Source organism: Magnolia sinica, chromosome 9, assembly GCF_029962835.1.
Source record: "Magnolia sinica isolate HGM2019 chromosome 9, MsV1, whole genome shotgun sequence".
NCBI classification, from domain to species: Eukaryota; Viridiplantae; Streptophyta; class Magnoliopsida; order Magnoliales; family Magnoliaceae; genus Magnolia; species Magnolia sinica.
In genome coordinates, this window is record NC_080581.1 from 36416089 (window position 1) to 36435903 (window position 19815).

Here is a 19815-nt window from a genome sequence, read left to right on the forward strand (position 1 = left end):
AGAAGGCATCTTATCTTCACCTTTAATAGCATAACATCATAATAGGACACTAATCCCACAACTACACCCATATATAGCATAACACCTAGAATAGAAAACTAATCGCGCAATTATACAAAATTGTACGCATCATCGATCTAACCATCAATTGATCAACATCGAATGTTCAATCGCTCGAACATGCTCAAAAGTGTCTAGATAGTTTGCAAGTATTTTCCAAATTATGTCGATCGATCGAGAGTTTGATTGATTAAGACTATTCATAGCTGTTTGGAGACCAATCTGTATACCCTGGGACTTAGTCGATCAATCGACCCTATCCCTTGTATAGATTGAAGACATCAGACAATAAATGATGGCCTACTACCATTCATCATTTGATTCACAGACGCCGTCGTTTAACATGGTATCAAAGCTTATAGCTCGAGTTCTTGTGGGACCCAAGTGGACCGACCTACAATCAAGTGGAGTGTTGCTAATGGAATAGTTTACCACGGATTACACATTAAGCCATAACTAACCACTTTAGATTATCACAGCTACCCAATCAACTACCTTAAAAATAGACTGTCCGCCATTTTGTACATACCCTTTGTCCAATGGTTCTGATCATTGGATCATGGTAACTTGGGCTATGTGCATTGTATCCTGTGGTCGGTGTTCCTGATGGCGCACCTACCCAAGTTATCAGCCCAGATGATTAGGATTGACTGATCCAAGGTGAACTGGGGTGTGGCCAATCCACAAAGGGGCCATCAGATGAAAAGTGAGGATCCCCAGGCACAAAAACATCGAGAGACTAACCCGTTCTTCGTGGTTAGGGGTGGCAATGTGCTAGGCTAAGTCCAGCTAAGTAAGGAAAAAAGATTCAGCTAATCAATGAAATGACCCAATTGAAGAGTTTTAGTTTTGGGTCTCCTCGATCTCTGGTTTGGATCATTGAAACATGATCATGATCCAACATGAACCACATGTATGGTGGCTGGGATGTTATGAACGCATTTCATTAAAACAAGGCAACGTGAGACTTTAGAAATCTAGTCCTCTATTAGAGCTTCAAAAGGAATGTAAATTCATAAATCCTAGCTTCAAAGTAAAAGATAAAAACCAAGATGACTCGACCGAATTGAACCTAAATCAATGGGACTCCCTATGGCATATGCCTTTTTCAATGGAATAGGGGTATTAACTGAATGTAAATCAATGGGCCTCCCTATGGCATGCCCTTTTCAATGGAATAGGTGGATCTGAAAGTGCACCATTAACAATCTGGTCGAACACCCATTTGTTAGCTGCCTGAGTATAATGAACTCCATCCCAATTAATACGAGTTGACGGATTTTGACAAGATGTAACCATAATGTCAGTTCCATTAACAACAATCGTTCCTCCACAGCCCACTTGCTGGTTGTAGTTATACGTGCCTCCATACCCGCAACAAGCTCTAAGAGGGTGATCAAATCCTGCAACAAAAATAAGGATTTTAATATTTCATAAGGTTGAGAAAAATAAGAAATCGTAAAATGTAGTAAATAAAATGAATAAAAGAATTATTCAATTAAATATCAAATATAAACATTGCATTAAAATTTTAAAAGAAATAACAATAATATGATAAAAGAATGGTCTACAAACCCACTCTCTGTGGGGTCTACCATTTGAACAAATGTACCATTAATAATATTCTTAGATGATAAAACCAGACAGCTAAGCAAGGATAGACTAAATGGGGAGTGTTGGAAAGGACTTACCATACTTCCTGGCTTGGTGGATGAGGGAGTATTTCGCTGAATATATGTCGACATAGGTGAATGCCGCCAATGGAAAGTCATTTCTTAGCTGATCAACGGTTTCTTTCAATTTGCGATTGAATTGCTGGGCTACATCATTGAAGGGAGTGGCACAACCAACAGGGTCCACTTCAGCAGCTTTAACGAGGAGTCTATCCAAAACGTAGGGAAGGCAGCCAAAAGGACCTGTGTTGTGGATCCAAAACGACCTCCCTCCTTGCCAGTATATATTCTGCGTCACCAAATTACCTTTCATGTATCAATACTCAGGTCATGAATAACCTCCGTTGGGACCGATCTCTCAGCTAGAGAGAGAGAGTGAGCAGAGCAATGATTTTGCGGTCCTAACCTCCCTTGCATGTGGTGGGCCATGGACCCCACCATATGATCACTCTCGTCATTTTCATAGAGGCTAAGAAAAGCTCAATGTTTAGTGAAAAGTGAAGAGTAAAAAAGCTTAAAAAAATAACTTAATTGGTGGTGTCCAAACGGGCCCTAAATATTTACATAAGTCATTTAAAAAAAGTGTGTATATATATGTGTGTGTGTGGAAAGGTTCTATACTGTCGAGCTCATGGGAACTTCCCATGAGATTGAGCTGTGTGGGCCTAGGGCTTAAAAATCAAGTCAATCCGTGACTTTTGTGGGCCACACCATATACAAAAGTTGAGAGGGGTTACCCTCCATTAAAACATTCATAATCATTTGTTCGGCCCACCGAGAAGTGGTTCACAAATCCAGCCCATCCATTATGTGTGTCTCACTTGGATGAGGGGTCAGACTAAGTTTCATACGCATCCAAATTTCACGTGGGCCCCACCAAGTGCTTTTATATGTTTTAGCCATGTCTTCACATGGTTTTAGATGGTATGGCCCACCTGAGTTCCGTATATGGCTGATTTTTGGTTCACTGCATGCATGTAATATTCAAAATTTAGAACTTAGAGCTTCACAAAGCTCATAGGTATGTACAAGTTTATCTAATGCATGCATCACCACATATGCCAACGTGGCAGATAGTTACAACATCTAAGCAGCCCTCGGCAAGTGAATGATACTACCAAAAGATAATGGTGGTCCGTTTGATATCAGAAATAAACGGATGCCTCAGTAAATTAACTTTCACCAACCGTGCATTTGTTCAGTTAATTTTTCGCAATGGTACATTTATTGAGCTAATTGTGGCCCACCCAAATAGTGGACCAACCTTATTCTTGGAATAGGAAACCTACATGGTGGTACTCTTCTAATGGATGTCTTAGATATTTCACATTTGTGTCACATTCACATATGTCATGGCATGTGCGGGCATTAGCAGACTCTACATGCATGTGGGCCTAAAAAACCTCATAAACTTATGAGGACATCTAAGATAAAAAAATTTCCTTTCTACCTGAACCGCAATGGTAAACTTGTTGAGAATATCAGGTATAGATGCTATAACTTCATCTGTGGTCAAGCCAGAAAAATAGCCTGAAGTCAGGTCATTCTGTCCTATATCAAATGTATACAGAGCTCGTGGGAAATAATCCTCCTTTGGTAACAAATCTTTGAAGACTCCTCCTGCATATGGAGTTCATGCACCCCAAAACAACATAAGTCAGTATCTTCATCTTTCACATTTCCAAATGCTACTAAAGTAGTATTAGTACTTACCCCGTTTGGCCGTTGTTTGTGATCTATTTAAGAACTGATCAAATTGCCATGACTGCACATCTAAGGAAAATGGACTGAACCCTGATTGGGATAAGGTTGTGTTTTGTTCTCTAATAGTTGATCCGGCTGTGGCGAAGTTAGCTCCGTGGGTGAAGTTGGTCCCAATGGAGTCGAGGTACGCATCGATATAAGGCAATCCAATGCCCTTAGCTGAGAATTTGAAATCACCCAAACATGCATTCATTCAATGGAATTCAAATAAAAACAATCTCTAATTTTAAAGCAAGAAATAAGTACTGTAATGGATATAGTGTTAACGGTTAGGGAGGGTTTGTGTGTATATACATTTATGGTCCTGCGGACCAAAATAAAATTCATTCCTTTTAAAAAAGAGATTTGGGTTGCAATCTTGTTATGAACTGATCAAATTGCCATGACTGCACATCTAAGGAAAATGGACTGAACCCTGAGTGGAATAAGGTTCTGTTTTGTTCTCTTATTGTTGATCCGGCCATGGCCAAGTTAGCTCCCATCATGTACTATTTACAAACCCACAAAATGGGGTCCTAGTGGCACGGAGCAAACCATGTCAAGCCAAGAGCATCTTCATTGATAAAAATTAAATTTAAAAAAAATAAAAAATAAAATGTGTATGCAAGAATCCACAGCCGATTATGTCCTTCAAGTCCCACGTTGCTTTCTACCACATCATTTAAATTCGAAGCTTTACTATAACATTCCTCTAATTTGGACCAGCATGGAGTTGATTCAACATGGAATCATGAATAATCATTGGCTCCACCGGTGTGGGTGAAGTTGGTCCCAACGTAGTTGAGGTACACATCGAGATAAGGCAATCCAATGCCCTTAGCTGAGAATTTGAAATCACCCAGACATGCATTCTTTTTTTCTTTTTATTTATGTATTTATTTTTTTACACATGCGCACACACCCCTCACACTCACACTAACACTAGTGGAATTTCACCACCTATGGATACTCGAACCCTTGACCGGGTGTTGAAACTCCTAAGAGTCTACCACTCAACCAAGAGTAAGGATCCCCCAAACATGCATTCATTCACATGGAATTCAAACGAAAACAATCTCTAATTTTAAAGCTAGAAATAAGCAGTGGAATAGATATAGTGTAACGTTTAGAGAGGGTTAGTGTGTATGTACATTTGTGTTCCTGTAGACTGCCATAAATTTAATTCCTTAAAAAAGAGAATTGGGACATCTTTCATCCTATTTATCTAATTTAAAGAGATGGATAGAATATAACAAGGAAGAACTATAGAAATGAAAAAACAAACATGGAATGAATCCTAATATGATCTGCAAGACCACAAATGTATTATATACACTAACAGAGAGTATACATTCACGGTTCTAACACATGGCACCAGGCCCACCCAAGTTGATGATCATTTCTGGTACAGGTGTGGCCCACTTAAATTAGACCAGCCTAAGTTTTAGGGCCAGATGATAAAAACTGTGGGACCCACTATATACACGGGTTCAAATAGGCCAGAAGACTTGATATTTAGAAAGGACGGATGAGCTGACTATCCATAAATTCCAAGACTCTGTTAGAGATGCATGTGACTGGAGAATACAAATAAACGTGGCAAGATTTGTCTTGTAGTTCTGAGTCAATCAGAACCGTTGATCCGTGAGCTACCATGGGAGAGGGATATTAATAAAAACAAATTACATCAATTGACCGCTCTAGCTAAATCATTACTAGTCATAAAGTAGATGCTAATTAGTTAAGCAAAAGGAAAAGGATCAACGGTCCACCAGATCAACAATTGTGATTGACACAGGGATATGACTCGTTTGCGCCACTCCAGATGTATTTGGAGCCCACCATGATGCATTTCTATTATATCCATTCTGTCCATCCGTTTAGTCAAATTATTTTAGCTATGAACCCAAAAAATGCAGCCAATCCAAATCTCAGGTGGACCACACCACAGGAAACAGTGTTAATTGATCATTAAAAATATCTCGGGCGCCACAACTTTTGGATCAAGCAGATATTTGTGTGGTCGTTTCATCCACGTCTTTGTAACCTTACCAAGAGAGAGGAAGCGGATTGCGTACTGATTAACTCAGTACGTTTAGTGTACTGAGTAAACTATATGAGGTTCACCATGATTTATGTATTTGATCCACTCTATCCATATATTTTATCGGATAATTTTAGTGCTTGAGCCCAAAAATGAAGCATATCCAATACTCAAATGGACCACACAACAGGAAACAATTTGAATTGAACATTTACCATTGAAAACTTTTTGGGGCCCACATAAGTTTTGGATGGAGGTTATTTTTATGTTTTCCATTCATTCATGTCTGTATTATCTCATGAACAGGTTGGATGACAGATAAACATCACTGTAGGGCCTAGCAAGGTTTCAACAGTGGAAACCATTATTCCCACCGTTCACCGTGATATGATCTGCTCGAATTTTTGATATGCTTCAATTTTGGGCTCAACCCCTTAAATTATTTGGAAAATAGGATGGATGGAGTGTACAAACTAAATACATTCAAGGTGGGCCCAACTGAGTTTACTCAGTACGATAATTGCGTACTGAGTTACTCAGTACGCAATCCGATTTCGAGGTAGGATGGCAAATAAACATTCCGGGGCGTTCAATCATCACTGCTTCCTGTGGTGTAGTCCAACTGAGATTTGGATCTGTAGCATTTTTTGGGTTCATGCCCTAAAATTACTTAGGGAAAGGATGGACGGACCGGATATAAGAAACATACGTCACGGTGGGCCTACAGTCAGGGACCATCGACCTCGGTGGATCCGGGGATACACCGAAGCCATCCGGAACGCGCTTGAGGGATGGATGCCATTTATCCAGTGGGCTCACGAGAGAACATGTCCTCGCCCAAAAATCAAGGGAGACCACTCGTCAGGTTGGACAAGTAAGACGGGTTATATGCCATCTATTGTTTTTCTGACCATCCATTTCATCCTTGCATGTGCGGCACTCCTGATCAGTGGCCCATAGCGACTTTAGGGTCGGTGTATTAACAGTGAAGTGCCCAAATCAGATCTCGCACAAGTGTGTCATTCGTGCACATCTACTACAAATTATATCCGTGATCTACAATATTTCTTGTGTTCAATCAATGCATCTGGATCATTCATTTGGTCCAACATACATTTCATTCGTCCAAGGAAAAACCCACCTATCAAAATAGAGTATGGCGAGTTGCCGTCTGATCACAGGCCAATTCCACGGGGTACACCTTGAGTTGAAAAGGAACATGCCTATTATAACAATAATGGCAGAAAAATCGTCGTGAAAAACAAGGAATGAAGTCACCAAACACATCGGTAGCATAGGATGGTAGCATGGGATAGACTGTCGGTGCACCTAGCCACTTCCCTTTCAACGACTGTGGGGCCAACCAAGTTGAATATGTAAATTCATTCCGTCCATCTAGTGATTACCTTTAAACTGTAAACACAAAAATATCAGCCCTAGAATAACTGGGGTGGGCCACACCAATGGTGTAGTGTGGCTGGCTAATTTTTGTATCTTCATTTCATCATTATTAGATATAACTGGTTAACAGGTTTGATGAAAGATACAGGCCACGATGACCCCACACACAAACAACGGTTGGCATCCCATCCTCATTGTTCCTCATGGTGTGGCCCACCTGAACGGTTGGATCGGGCTGAATTTTTTCCCCAGGATCTAGATAGAGGATAGAAGCTGATGGAAGGACGGATTAGATTTCAGATATACAGCATGGCCCCACATGTGATTTAGGTGCTGTATAAGATACGTGTTAGATATGATTCCGGTCCAATTTCACGGGCTCACCAAACCCCACGGGCTAGAAAACAGTATCATTTTCTATTTGAAAGCGGATTGCGTCCTGCCCCCGCCTCGTCGTACTCGGTCCAGGAGCCATGTGGGTCCCACTACGAAGTATGGATTTGTCCATGATGACGTCCATCCATTCCTATCATTTTAGGGTATGAGACTAAAAATAGACAGATCTAAGGCTTAAGTGGACCACACTTCAGGAAGCAGCATCGATAAAGATACTTGCTATTGAAACCTTTCTAGCGCACTGCATGGTCCACTTATGAACGAGGTGGTTAAGAGCCATACATCACATTCCTTATCCATTTACATGTACCACCAAATGATCCACCTTTTATTATATCTCCTAACCAGAAGACATTTATATCATCCTATAATAACAGCAAATTTGCCTCTTATATAATTTAATAATAATTACAAAACTGACACATGACATGATATCATCCGTGCAAGCCAAGGAATTTAGTAAAAAAAAAAAAAAAATGTGTGTAAAAATTAGGTCTCCTTTATAAAGACAACATTGCTAATACAGCTGCATCATAAATTACTTAAATATTTTTTTAATTGCTTAAAAATTCCTCTTATGTCTTTCATGTTATATATGATAAGTTTATTCAGTGACTAATTGTGTAAAATTTTTTAAAGATTATAATGTAAATTTAATTTGCCGAAATCATTGATGAAAATATATATACTCAAATAAATAAAATATACGATCATGTGCATCTTGTGTGAAAGAAAACTCACCAATGAAGTCGACGATGAGGCGTCCATCAGAATATCTTCCAGCAGGTGCGCCGAAGTAGGACTCCCCATTCGGAGGAGGGGCCTGACCGAAAGCCGCGGACAATCCACCGGTGTCGGAATTCGAGTCACCAAAATTGAAGAGGGCCGGAAAATGACATTCGGTCAAGCCCAGGACCGGCCTCAGTGTGAATAGCACTGGCAATAAAATAAAAAATGCTGAAAAAATCCTTGGCTGAGTATCCATGAGAGAGTAAAGGGGAGGAATTTGAAAGAGTAAGTATGAGAAACGGTGGATGAAGGGAATAGTAAGAAAAGGGTAGTAGAGTTTGACTTTATAGGGAAAGCAGTAAGCTGCCGTGAATGTTGGGCAGCTGAGGTGTACCCGATAAGATAAACTTTATCATTAATCATTAGTTCCCCTATAACTATGTATATAAATAATATTTTTTATACAATTTTGTGTGTGGGCTCCTTTGTGATGTAGAGTCCACATCCACTCCGTCTATAAGGTGGGGCCCTTCAAGTTCACCCCGTATCCTAAAACTCACCCCGAAACCTTCTATATTCCATGTGGGGTCCACCATGTTTTCTATATGCCAATCAATCCATTCATAAGATACGGTCTATAAAGATGAATATCAGGCTATTTCTAAAAATTAGGCGGGCCAAACCACCTACTTTATAGGTTTTAGGTATGATTTTACATTGTGTGGCCCATATGTATTTTGGATTGCGAGGAGAACGTGATGGACAGAGTTGATTTCATTCTTAGACCATGGTGGGTCCCACAAAATTGTAAAAGAAACGGATACAATTGGTAGAGAGTACCGAAAGTTGTAGTACTCCCAATTGCAGATTAATTTGAACTGCCCAGCATGTATGCGGTAAGTAATCTCTTAAAATCTACCACCAATGTTACAATACAAAGCGTCATACCAATGAGTTATGCAATACAAAGCGTCATATCCACCCCACATTCAATAATCTGAATCGTCTATTTATTGGGACCTACTATAAATTCGACTGCCTATTTTTGCTTGGTAGTCAATTAGATGTGGGGTGTGCCTGATGTACAGTCAGGATCGATCAATTGGGCTGGCCAAATGTTCTGATGCAAGTAGGAGCATTGAAACTGGTACAACTCTTAGCTCTGGAACATTTCTTAATTAATGGATGATAATCTTTTAGATATAATTAGTTGTTGGGCATGTGGCACCCGCCCGTTGTAGTACTCTCTCACCTTGAGAAAATTAAAAAGCTGGGCAGAGTCTTTCGGAAAGTGGAGTGCATGTGGCACCCGCCCGTTGGGATATTCCTGTTAACCACGTGGCCCAAGCACTGTAGGGACCACCGTGATGTATGTTCTTTATCCACGCCGTCCATCCGTTTTTAAAGATAATTTTAAGGCATGAGGAAAAAATTATGCAGATCCAAAGTTTTAGTTTATCTCACTTCAGAAGTCATTATGTAATAAACGTCCACCATTGAAAACTTCCTGGGGATCACAGAGGTTTTGGATCAAGCTTATATTTGTATTCTCCCTTCAGCCAGGTTGTCATACGAATAGGTTAGATGGAAAATAAAACGTCACGGTGGACCATAGGAAATTTTCAACGGTGGGCTTTTAATCCCCGCTCTTTGTGGTGTGGTCCACTTGACCATTTGACCTAGACTATTTTTGGGTTAAAACGAGTTATTAAAATGGACAGACGGTGTGGATAAAACACATACATCATGGATAAAACACATACACTATGGTGTGGTATTAATGAAATTAACCCACTTTCATTGCACAATCGAAACCCAGGGTTATTTTTAGGAAAACATCAAAGGTGTTTGTGGCCAACAGGTACATTAATGTTGTGCAATAATTTGGAATTGTTTTCACCCAATGTGGTATCTCATATCTGTGACGAGTTTTTCTCTCAAACTTCTACATATAGCATGAAATTAGTACCCCTCTATGGATATGGCTTGGATATGCTCCAAGACAATCCCGAAGACATGGGATGGGTTTAAATAGGTGCGTTCCTTATGTGGTAAAGATGGGTTTAAATAGGTGGGTTCCTTATGCGAAAAAGGAACCCACCTATTTATATTTACAGGATGGGTTTATATATATATATATACACACACACACACACACACACACACACACACACAGGATGGGACCATATAGCTATTAGGACTATATTGTCATCTTCGTGACCCACTCCAGCGAGCTTCCAGCATGTAATCAACATCATTCCCTCCATTCCAACAAGCTACTACGTGTTTTTTAAAGATTTTTTCTCACACTCATATGTAGAAGTTATGACAATATTGAAACTCAAATATTGCATATATTATCCCTTCAATTGCACTAGTTTCGACTGCTTTCAAGTTTTAAGTTGATCTAATAACATACATTTTCTACATCTGATGCGATTTCAAAACCAAGGAAGAATACGTGCTTAAAAGGAAAATTTAAAGCCCAATTCATGAAGTATGAAGAATTGAAGAGTTTATGATTATAGGATGAAAATTTCAAGCGATAAAAGATCAAGGAAACCAAGTGTCAAAGATGGAGAAAAGTCTGGAAAATCAACCAATCAGACAATAGAAATGACAGACTGTTTGGTCCAACCGAAGTCAGGTTTGGTCTGACAATGAGTATAAAAAAGTGTCAAGTAGCAAACATGGATTTCAAAGCTAATTCAATTCGACCAAAGGACTGTTCAGTGTGATTGAAGTTGTGTTCAGTGCGATCGAAGTTGTGTTCGGTGCGACCGAAAGATGGTTTGGCCCGACCGAAAGGAGACAGAGAGTTTAGAGACTTTTAGAGAAATTTGGTTCCAACAGAAGAATTGTTCGGCTAGATCAGTCCGACTGAATGTGTTGTTTGATGCGAATGAAAACATAAGTGCACGATTTTGAAGTCGGTTCAAGGTTAATGCATGATTTTTTATTAAAAGGGGTGTTCTCAGCTTCTCTAAGGATGAATTAGGGTTTAGGAGAGAGATCAAGAGATGGCAGACCTTCTCCAGGGTCATTCTTCTTTTTCAATCTTTCGGTTCTAGTTTATTTTTCATATTTTTGTTTGAGTTTAATTCAACTATGATAATAGTTGGCTAAAACTTTTAGTTAGGGCTAAGAGGTGAAACTTGTAGTTGTTTTAATGTTCTAGTTTACTTTGATTCAAGTTTTATGGTTTGAATATTGAAGAATTCATTGATTTTGGTTTATATAAAGCCTTGGTTTTAGTTTACTTTAATCCATTGTCGATTCCAGGTACTTTGATGCTTAGGAAGGCTAAGATTGTTTATTTATCTATTTTGTAAGGGATTGATCTATAAATTCATGGATTTATCATAGATTATGGGTATAATAAATACTTTAGATTCCCTACGATTAATAACTTGATATTTCATGTGGGAACTGAATTAATTGAAGTTTATATTTGTTTTAGTTTATGAATTTTGATTTGACCACTCTATTATCTAGCTAGGAAAGATAACTTCAATTCCATTTATGTTATCTGATTGAATCGAGTAAATTAAGCATTGAGAATATCTAGAAGTGGATCCTTATCTCTCTAGTTTTTCATCCTATTGATTTTATCTTTACAATACTTAAATTTCCATTATTTTTTTCATATAATTCAAAGTTTCATAATTAGTTTTATTTCTAATTCTAAAGTATTCTGAGAACATACCAATATAATTCCCTAAGGATTCAATCTCGATTTCATCGAGTTAAAACTACATTGCATCCTTCTACTTGGGGTTGTCATCCTTTTGCATCGATCAAGTTTTTGGTGTCATTGTCAGGGACTACGGTTGCATTTTTCTAAAATACTTTAGTGTTAGAGTTCGTTTAGGATAGGGATTAGTTTTCACTGTATTTTAAGTTAGGGTTTTCTTAAAAAATTCAGATACTAACATTTTTTATTTTTTTTTTTTTTTGGTTTTTTTAATCCTTTTATTTTGTAAAATCTAACCTAGAATCCTCAATCGTGTACTACGTTGCCAACCCTCTTGCTTTAGATTATTTCTGAATTTTCTTTCATTGTAGAAGTTTTAATTGCTTACCTCTATATGTAAAATTAGATTTAGCACTAGGTTTGAGTAGTTCATGCCCAAGTGGGTCCATAATCACACTCTTCGTCTTCTAAGTGAGCCAGGATTAGTTGAAGGATTGTTGATCCATCACCATGTTAGATCTTCTGAATTGGCTGAGAACATGGATGAGAACCAACCCAATCGACATGTTGAAGAATAAACACAACAAGATGAGAATGATGTGCACAATGGTCTACCATCTAGAACTTTATATGATTATTTACAACTAGCTAGCCTCTGAAAGTCCATATCTACATTTCAAAGAGTTTGATGAGATTGTAGCCACCCCGCACTTTAATAATGTGTCTAACGGCAATTTGAGACTAAAATTGTTCCCTTTTTCTTTCAAGGAGAAGGCCAAATCTATGGATTCACTCTTTAAGGCCGAGATCAATTAGGAAATGGGCTGAGATGACTCGGGATTTCCTTTAAAAGTTCTTCTCGATTCATAAGAATAACACCCTCAGAAGTGCCATAATAAAATTTTCACAACATGAGGATGAAACCTTCTTTCAATGCTATGAGAGGTTTAAGGAACTTCTAAACACTTATCCACATAATGGCTACAAGATTTGGTGGGTAATAAGCTTTTTTTTTTTTTTTTTACGATGAACTGACTTCACTCATGCGCCAATTCGTAGAGATGATGTACAATGAGGAGTTTATGAACAAGGATTCTAATGATGCGTGGGACTGCTTTGATATGTTATCTGAAAACGCATAATCTTGGGATACTTCGAATAATTAAACCAATCCAAAGTTGACTCAGTTCAAGAAAAAAATAAGGAATTTATGTCTTAAGGAAAGAAGACAATGTTAATGCTAGGGTAGAAAAGTCAAGGCCATGAAGTTGAAGAAAGTGGAAACTGTAAGACCCATAACCTCATGAGACCTTCGGTACACTTCTACTTCGACAACGGCATGTTCCAGGCGGACCAAATTGATGGGTTTTGATCACGACCCCATTTTAGTACCGCAATACCCCAAGACTTGTACTGTCATGCCCCAAACCTGGAGATCAGACTCACAGGAATCCCGATCACTGAATTCGGTGCCGACGCCTCCGTAGTACCCCATTCTCAGCTCCCAACGTCTATACGCCAGATTCCGATCCTGGGATCTTACAAAGAGAATTTTCCAACGTACATTTTCTCATAAGAAGCATAACCACAAGTTTACCCAAATCATAAGGGCAACATCATTATCACATATCCACTAATATAATCATTTGAATACAATGTTGAAAGGGAAATACATATATCGAAAATCAAAGCTCCAGAGGTTTGTTGCATGCTCCAAGCTCCACGCTCCTGAAACCTAACGCCACCTGCATGCATCAATCGTGCATAAGCTTATAGAAAGCTTAGTGGGTGGTGAAAGTGTGTGAGCAGAATATGCATGCTCAGAATGTAATATCAGAGTAAACGGAGATATCGATAAGTCCACAAACCATACAGTATCAGAGTAAGCAGAAATATTGACAAGTCCATGAGTCATCTAGTATCAGAGTAAGCAATATAAAACAGTTATGCAAATGAGGAGTCAAAGAGAGTCAAATATCAGATGGCGAGGGTACAATGCAATATGTAAATCCTGCTAAGTCCGTCTAGGTCATATAAGTGCAGAAACATACCAACCTAAAAAGCTAAATGCTGTGGATGCATTGCAATATGCGGTGCAAATGAAATGAACAAGCTGGAGTGAATTCGAGATGATAGTAGGTAGTATTGCAGGCTATGGGGTCCATCACAAGAGACTTCTATCCAAACCAGTCTCATACCTAAATTTGGATAGTCAGACTCAATGTGGTAAACTCTTGATCTCAGGTTAGTCGTGCGCTCCAATTGAAATCCTGGCCGTTGTGAAGGTACACGTAACAAATAGTTGCGCACCACTAGCCCGAGTGAATAGTGAATGAATGAATAAGTATGCAACTCTTGCTCAATAAGTCCACATATTAGCACTGTACATCTCTTGGATCATCACCAGGGTCTAGTATACTCCAAGTTGGCTACTGCCTTAGCCAGCCTCGTAGCCCAGCGAGTGGAAAAGACCTCACTACACGCCTACCAGTAGTATACCAATGCCTACCCGGCTTGTCGATAGCGGACTCATTTGAGAGCTGGTCAAACTCAACCTAACTTATAGCTCCCTTCACTCGGGTGGATAAGGCCACACCCCCTCCCAACCGACCACGACACAGTGAGAGACATGGCCTACTGGTATTCGCCATTCGGGCGCTCATGTATCCACCCAGTTTAGACGTTGGGGCATCTCCTAGCCTCGGAGGTTTAGGGACTTTCACCCACAGACATCCAAAGTGCCCAGATGCTCGAACCAAACATTTTCAGTGTCCTATCTGGCCATCCACGACATGCCTGTGGAGGTCACAACCCTGATGTCGCTAGGGCGTATAGTAATCACAATCACACAATACAAGATGTATAAGTCATGTAGTCCAATCATGCATCAATCCTACACATACTGTAAGCTCATTTGGGATAACTCTACCTATTAGGGGTCTCATAAACCATCTGTACTATGACATATACAAGGGTCAATCACATCTCACAATAAACATGTAGATGATGCGTATGAGCATCTATCATGATGCTATGTTGTCACATACTCATAACCGATATCAATAACCGGCATCAATAATTGGCCTCGACAATGTGGACATTTAACCAACATTGCCCCCAAGGAATGGCCCACATAGAGCCAAACATATAATGGGCTCACGGCCTCACACAAAGGCCTATTATACAACATAATGGGCCTTACTCAAGGGCCACATATACACAACAAGTGGGCCTTACTCATGGGCCTCAAATATATGACATGTGGGCCCTATACATGGGTCTCGAATACATCAAATGGGCCATGCATCATGGGCATAATACATATTACAATGGGCCTTGCCCATATGCCACAAATATATCACAATGGGCCTTGCCCATATGCCACAAATATATCACAATGGGCCTTGCCCATGGGCCATGAATACATCATAATGGGCCTTGCCCATGGGCCTCAAATACATCACAATGGGTCTCATCGCATAGACCTCTTATTCATCACATTAGGCCCTAAACACAGGCTACATATACATCACACAAGCTGAATACACATCATAATGAGCCTCAACTACGGGTTGCATATACATCTATAGGTCTCGACAATCGGTCTTGGCAATCGCAATCGGCCTTGATAATGAAAATCGGCCTCAACAATCGGAATTGACACTTGGAATCGGCCTCGATACTCGATCTCGACAATCGAAATAGGCCTATACAATCGGCCTCGACAATCAGAATTGACCTCGATACTCGGTCTCGACAATCGAAATCAGAATTGGCCTCAATAATCGGCCTCGACAATAAGAATCGGAATCGGCTTATATAATTGGCCTCGATAAATCGGAATCGGCCTCGATAAGTGGCCTCGACAATCAGAATCGGCCTATATACACGGCCTCGACAATCGGAATCGGCCTCGATAATCAGCCTCAACAATCAGAATCAGAATCGGCCTCAACAATCGACTTTGACAATCGGAATCGGCCTCAACAATCGGCCTCGACAATCAAAATCGGCCTTGATTCTCAGCCTTGATAATCAGAATCGGCCTATACAATCGGCCTCGACAATCGGAATCAGCCTCGATACTCAGCCTCGACAATCAGAATCGGAATCGGCCTATACAATCAGCCTCGATATCCAACCTCGACAATCGGCCTCAATAATTGGTGAGAATGGGCCTAATAAGGCCTAAGGGAAGGTCACAATACGGACATCTATCCATCATTACCCATCAATGTGGACATTTAACCAACATTGCTTTCAAGGAGTGGGCTATATAGAGCCAAACATATAGTGGGCCCATGGCCTCACCCAAGGCCTAATATACATTAAGTGGGCTATGACCTATGGGCCCCAAATACATCACAATGGGCTGCGACCAATGGGCCTTAATATACATCATGATGGGCCATAACCCATGGGCCTCAATATACATCAAGTGGGCTGCATAACATGGGCCGCATTAATGGGCCTCATACACATCAAGTAGACCGTGTCCATGGGTTGCACCAATGGGCCATAAATATACAACAGGTGGGCCCTACACATGGGCCTTATACATAATAAAGGGCCCCATCACTTGGGCCTGATATACACCAGATTGGGCCTCACATATGGGCCTCAAATATATATTACAGGTGGGCCCTATCACATGGCCAGGCGGTGTGGGTGAATCACATCCATCAAGGTGGGGCCATGAGCATGTCAGATGGATGGACGACATGACTAGAACAAATACATCAAGGTGGGGCGCATGAGGCATGTCAGATGGATGGACGGTTTGGATAAAAAAAACATCCATCAAGGTGGGGCACATGTGGCACCGTCCCGATGGACGGTGCAGATGAAACACATACATAATCAGTGGTTCCCGCTAAATCTTGCTGACGTAAGTCCTCACCACAGCCGTTGATGTGTGAGGTACATCAGCCATCCCACTCATCAGGTGGGTCCCATGCACGTGGGCCACCCTACCCTCCTCTCTCTCATTATATATATATATATATATATATATATCCATTATATAATATAATATAATTATAATATAATAATATATATTATAAAGTAATATTAACATAACTAAATGCCCACCGTTCAGACTCTCTGGACGTTCTGGATGGTGGGGATCTAACACATAAAACATGGTGGGTCCACACATGTGGCCCACCTCAATATATATACTATATATATATATATTAAAATATTATTATTATTCTTATTTTTATTATTTTTATTATTTTTATTGCTGGATAGTACCCACCACCTCCAGTTCACACTACACTGTTAGCCAACCCCACTGCTGCCACGTCCAGTGTCCAGGGACGCTGGATGGCATGCACGGATATAACACGGCATCATAGTGGGTCCCACATGGACATGGCCCACCTGATTTGGATCGCTCCTGGACGCTGGATGGCATGGATATAACACGGCATCATAGTGGGTCCCACATGGACGTGGCCCACCTGATTTGGATCGCTCCTGGACGCTGGATGACATGGATATAACACTGCATCATAGTGGGTCCCACATGGACATGGCCCACCTAATTTGGATCGCTCTGATATTTGTGTTTTCTCATCATTTAGGCCTGCTAGATGGCCTGGATAAAATAGATGGATGGCATCGATAAAATACATAAATCATGGTGGGCTACACCGTTTTGGATGGATGAACGGTAGTGGATTAGAATAAATACATCAAGGAGGGCCCCACCCACACGTGTGGGGTGGGTCACGTCCTAGATGGATAGTTGGAATGACATATAAACATCATGGTGTGTCCCACATGGATGGGGTCCACCGGTAGATGGCATGGATGTAAACGTCATGGTGGGCCACACACCTCATCATCATCATTACCATACAAAAAGGAAAAGAGAGAGAGAGGAAGAAAGAGAAAAAGGAGAGATCGGATGGTGATGAAGGGACCCTGCCACTATGAGCCCTCTATGATTACAATACATACATAAAAATGGGTCCCATCACAAGTGGGCCTTCTAATAGAAAATCAACAGTGGATCACCCACCTATTGCACTCCTCCTCGATCCCTTGGACTCTTATGCTCCTTATCTTAAATTTTGATGGAGGTAGATGATGAATGAATGGTTGAGATGAGAGATGAGAGAGTGGGAAAAGTGGGCCACACTTGGATTGGGAACGAGCTTGGACGTTTCGAATTTTTGTTGCTTGGGAGTGAAGAGAGAGAATGAGAGAGAGAGGGAAGTGATGGGATGAAAAGAGATGGAGTGATGGGTGATGGGTGGAGTGATGGAGTTGTAAGAAAGGAATGGGTGAAGAGAGAGAGAGAGAGAGTTGACTTTGGGAATGGGAAAGGGATGGTTGCTTGTATTTGTAGTATTGAGTGTACTTGACTTAATTGATTGATTGATTGATTGGTGAGACATGTTGTAGAGATTCTCTCGAAATTCATAACGCGCAACATTTCTTTGGAATGAACGTAGGCCCACATCTCCTGGCCTGGGTATCGGATCAGTGCACGAGTCACGGCGTTGCAACTATGGCGACGGCGCGGTCGCTGGGGTACAAGTTTTAGGTTGAGCTGACTCTGATATGCAGGACTCAACTTAGGATCACACACAAATGTTGGATACAGGTCGAGGGTTGCCGGAATTCGACTGGAAGGACCATAGAAGCCTACAGAACAGTACAAGCTAGGATATGGGTCTTACATGTATCCTACAAACTGCGTAGGTGTTAAGATTCCAACATCGTGAGTCACATCCCATTTCGACCTTAGATTAGAAGTTACAATTTTGATGCATTCCAAGGTGGGCCGCTTAATGCACGCAGCCCCACTTGCATAAATCTCAACGTTGTCAAATCAATCAATCCATCAATCCATCCATCAATCAAGCCTTCCATAACTCATGTCACTCTCTCCCCATTAGTCAAACAAGCCCATGCCTTTCTCATGCAACAAATACCCCTACCTGTGCTAACCATCATTCTTTATTCTTTTTCTCCCCATTTTACCCCTTCATTTACCCCTTATTCCCTCCATATCCTAAAATCTCTACCACAAAAACTCCTTAACTCCCTTTCATTTCTACCATTTTCTAGCAAGAGTAGAGAGGGATTAAGAGAGAAAAATATTAGAAAGATTAGGGAGAGAAAGAGAGAAAAGAAAGAAAGATTATAGAGAGAATTAGAGAAAAGAGTGTTTAGGAGAGATCAGAAAGAGAGCTTGAGAGAGGGTTATGAGGGATCAAGATAGTAAGTGAAAGAGAAAAGTTTGATTAAAGAAGATTAGGGGTAAAGAATAGTTTGGTGGGCATGGGAGGGTCAAAACCCTCCCCTTCTTTATGATTTTTATATTTTGGTAGGCCCACAAGGGTGGGACCTACCTTGATAATGTATTGAGTATGTGGCGGACCTCATAGTGGTGGGGGGCCACCCCGATGCAGGATTCCTTTTCCTTTCTTTTCTTATTCTCATGGTGTTGTGGAATCCACAAGTGGGCCACGCTATTGGAGAGTGTCCCGCTTGCTATCAGAGCGTGGACCACTTTGTGTGGCCCACCGTTATGTTTATTTTCTATTTAAACCAATTGATTGTGTAAGCACACTTGGATGGTAAAAATATACAAAAAATAAAAATAAAAATAAAAATTGATGTGATCCAAAGCTTCTTGGCCTCATCATGAGTTGGCCATTCAAATGAATGGAGTGGATTTCCTAGGTGGGCCTTATCTCACCCTTAAAATACAAGAGAGTGAGAGGGGCAGTGGTACTGTCGCTGGACGCAACAATGTCTAAAGATAGTTCTCGCATCGTCTACCTCCTAAGGCCACTATGTGAGCTTCCCTCGTGGACCACATCATGATGTATATATGTCATCCACATTATCCATCTGATTTCCCTCCTAATTTTACGTGCTAAGGTAAAAAATGAAGCTAATCTGAATCCCAGGTGGGCCATACCATAAATACTAAGGAGTTGAGTTACCCATCATCATTACTTGCTTTGCATGGGAGGTTTGGAGTGAGTTTTCACTCGTGGGACCTAGATTGATGTATTTCTTAGATCCACACCATCCACCCATCCATCGAGTGT

At 40.6% G+C, this 19815-nt stretch overlaps 1 protein-coding gene and 1 non-coding gene across 3 annotated transcripts; both read right to left on the reverse strand.

Moving 5' to 3' along the window:
• Window positions 1–1028: 1028 nt before the first annotated feature.
• On the reverse strand, window positions 1029–8395 carry LOC131254858 (GDSL esterase/lipase ACHE-like). 2 transcript variants are annotated; one of them, XM_058255560.1, is made up of 5 exons: window positions 8059–8387; window positions 3447–3656; window positions 3184–3353; window positions 1752–2022; window positions 1029–1463 (listed from the first exon to the last, which is right to left on the reverse strand). In XM_058255560.1, the coding sequence occupies exons 1-5, from the start codon at window positions 8300–8302 to the stop codon at window positions 1201–1203; spliced, it is 1158 nt and encodes a 385-aa protein (XP_058111543.1). In that variant the 5' UTR covers window positions 8303–8387; the 3' UTR covers window positions 1029–1200. The 2 variants fall into 2 exon arrangements, with proteins under 2 accessions (XP_058111543.1, XP_058111544.1); XM_058255561.1 differs by lacking the exon at window positions 3447–3656 and having other exon boundaries at window positions 8059–8395.
• A 4222-nt stretch (window positions 8396–12617) lies between these two features.
• Window positions 12618–12724, reverse strand: LOC131257243 (small nucleolar RNA R71). Its single transcript, XR_009177255.1, has one exon. It is a non-coding gene; the product is annotated as a small nucleolar RNA R71 (small nucleolar RNA).
• Between the last annotated feature and the right edge of the window lie 7091 nt (window positions 12725–19815).

Excerpts from the sequence above, each read along its gene's own strand:
- LOC131254858 (XM_058255560.1), bottom strand. The coding sequence starts at position 8,302 with ATGGATACTCAGCCAAGGATTTTTTCAGCATTTTTTATTTTATTGCCA. Across the intron at positions 3,354-3,446 it reads ACAAACAACGGCCAAACGGG|GAGGAGTCTTCAAAGATTTG; the intron begins GTAAGTACTAAT and ends CTCCATATGCAG. Across the intron at positions 2,023-3,183 it reads AGTTTACCATTGCGGTTCAG|AATATATACTGGCAAGGAGG; the intron begins GTAGAAAGGAAA and ends TTGGTGACGCAG.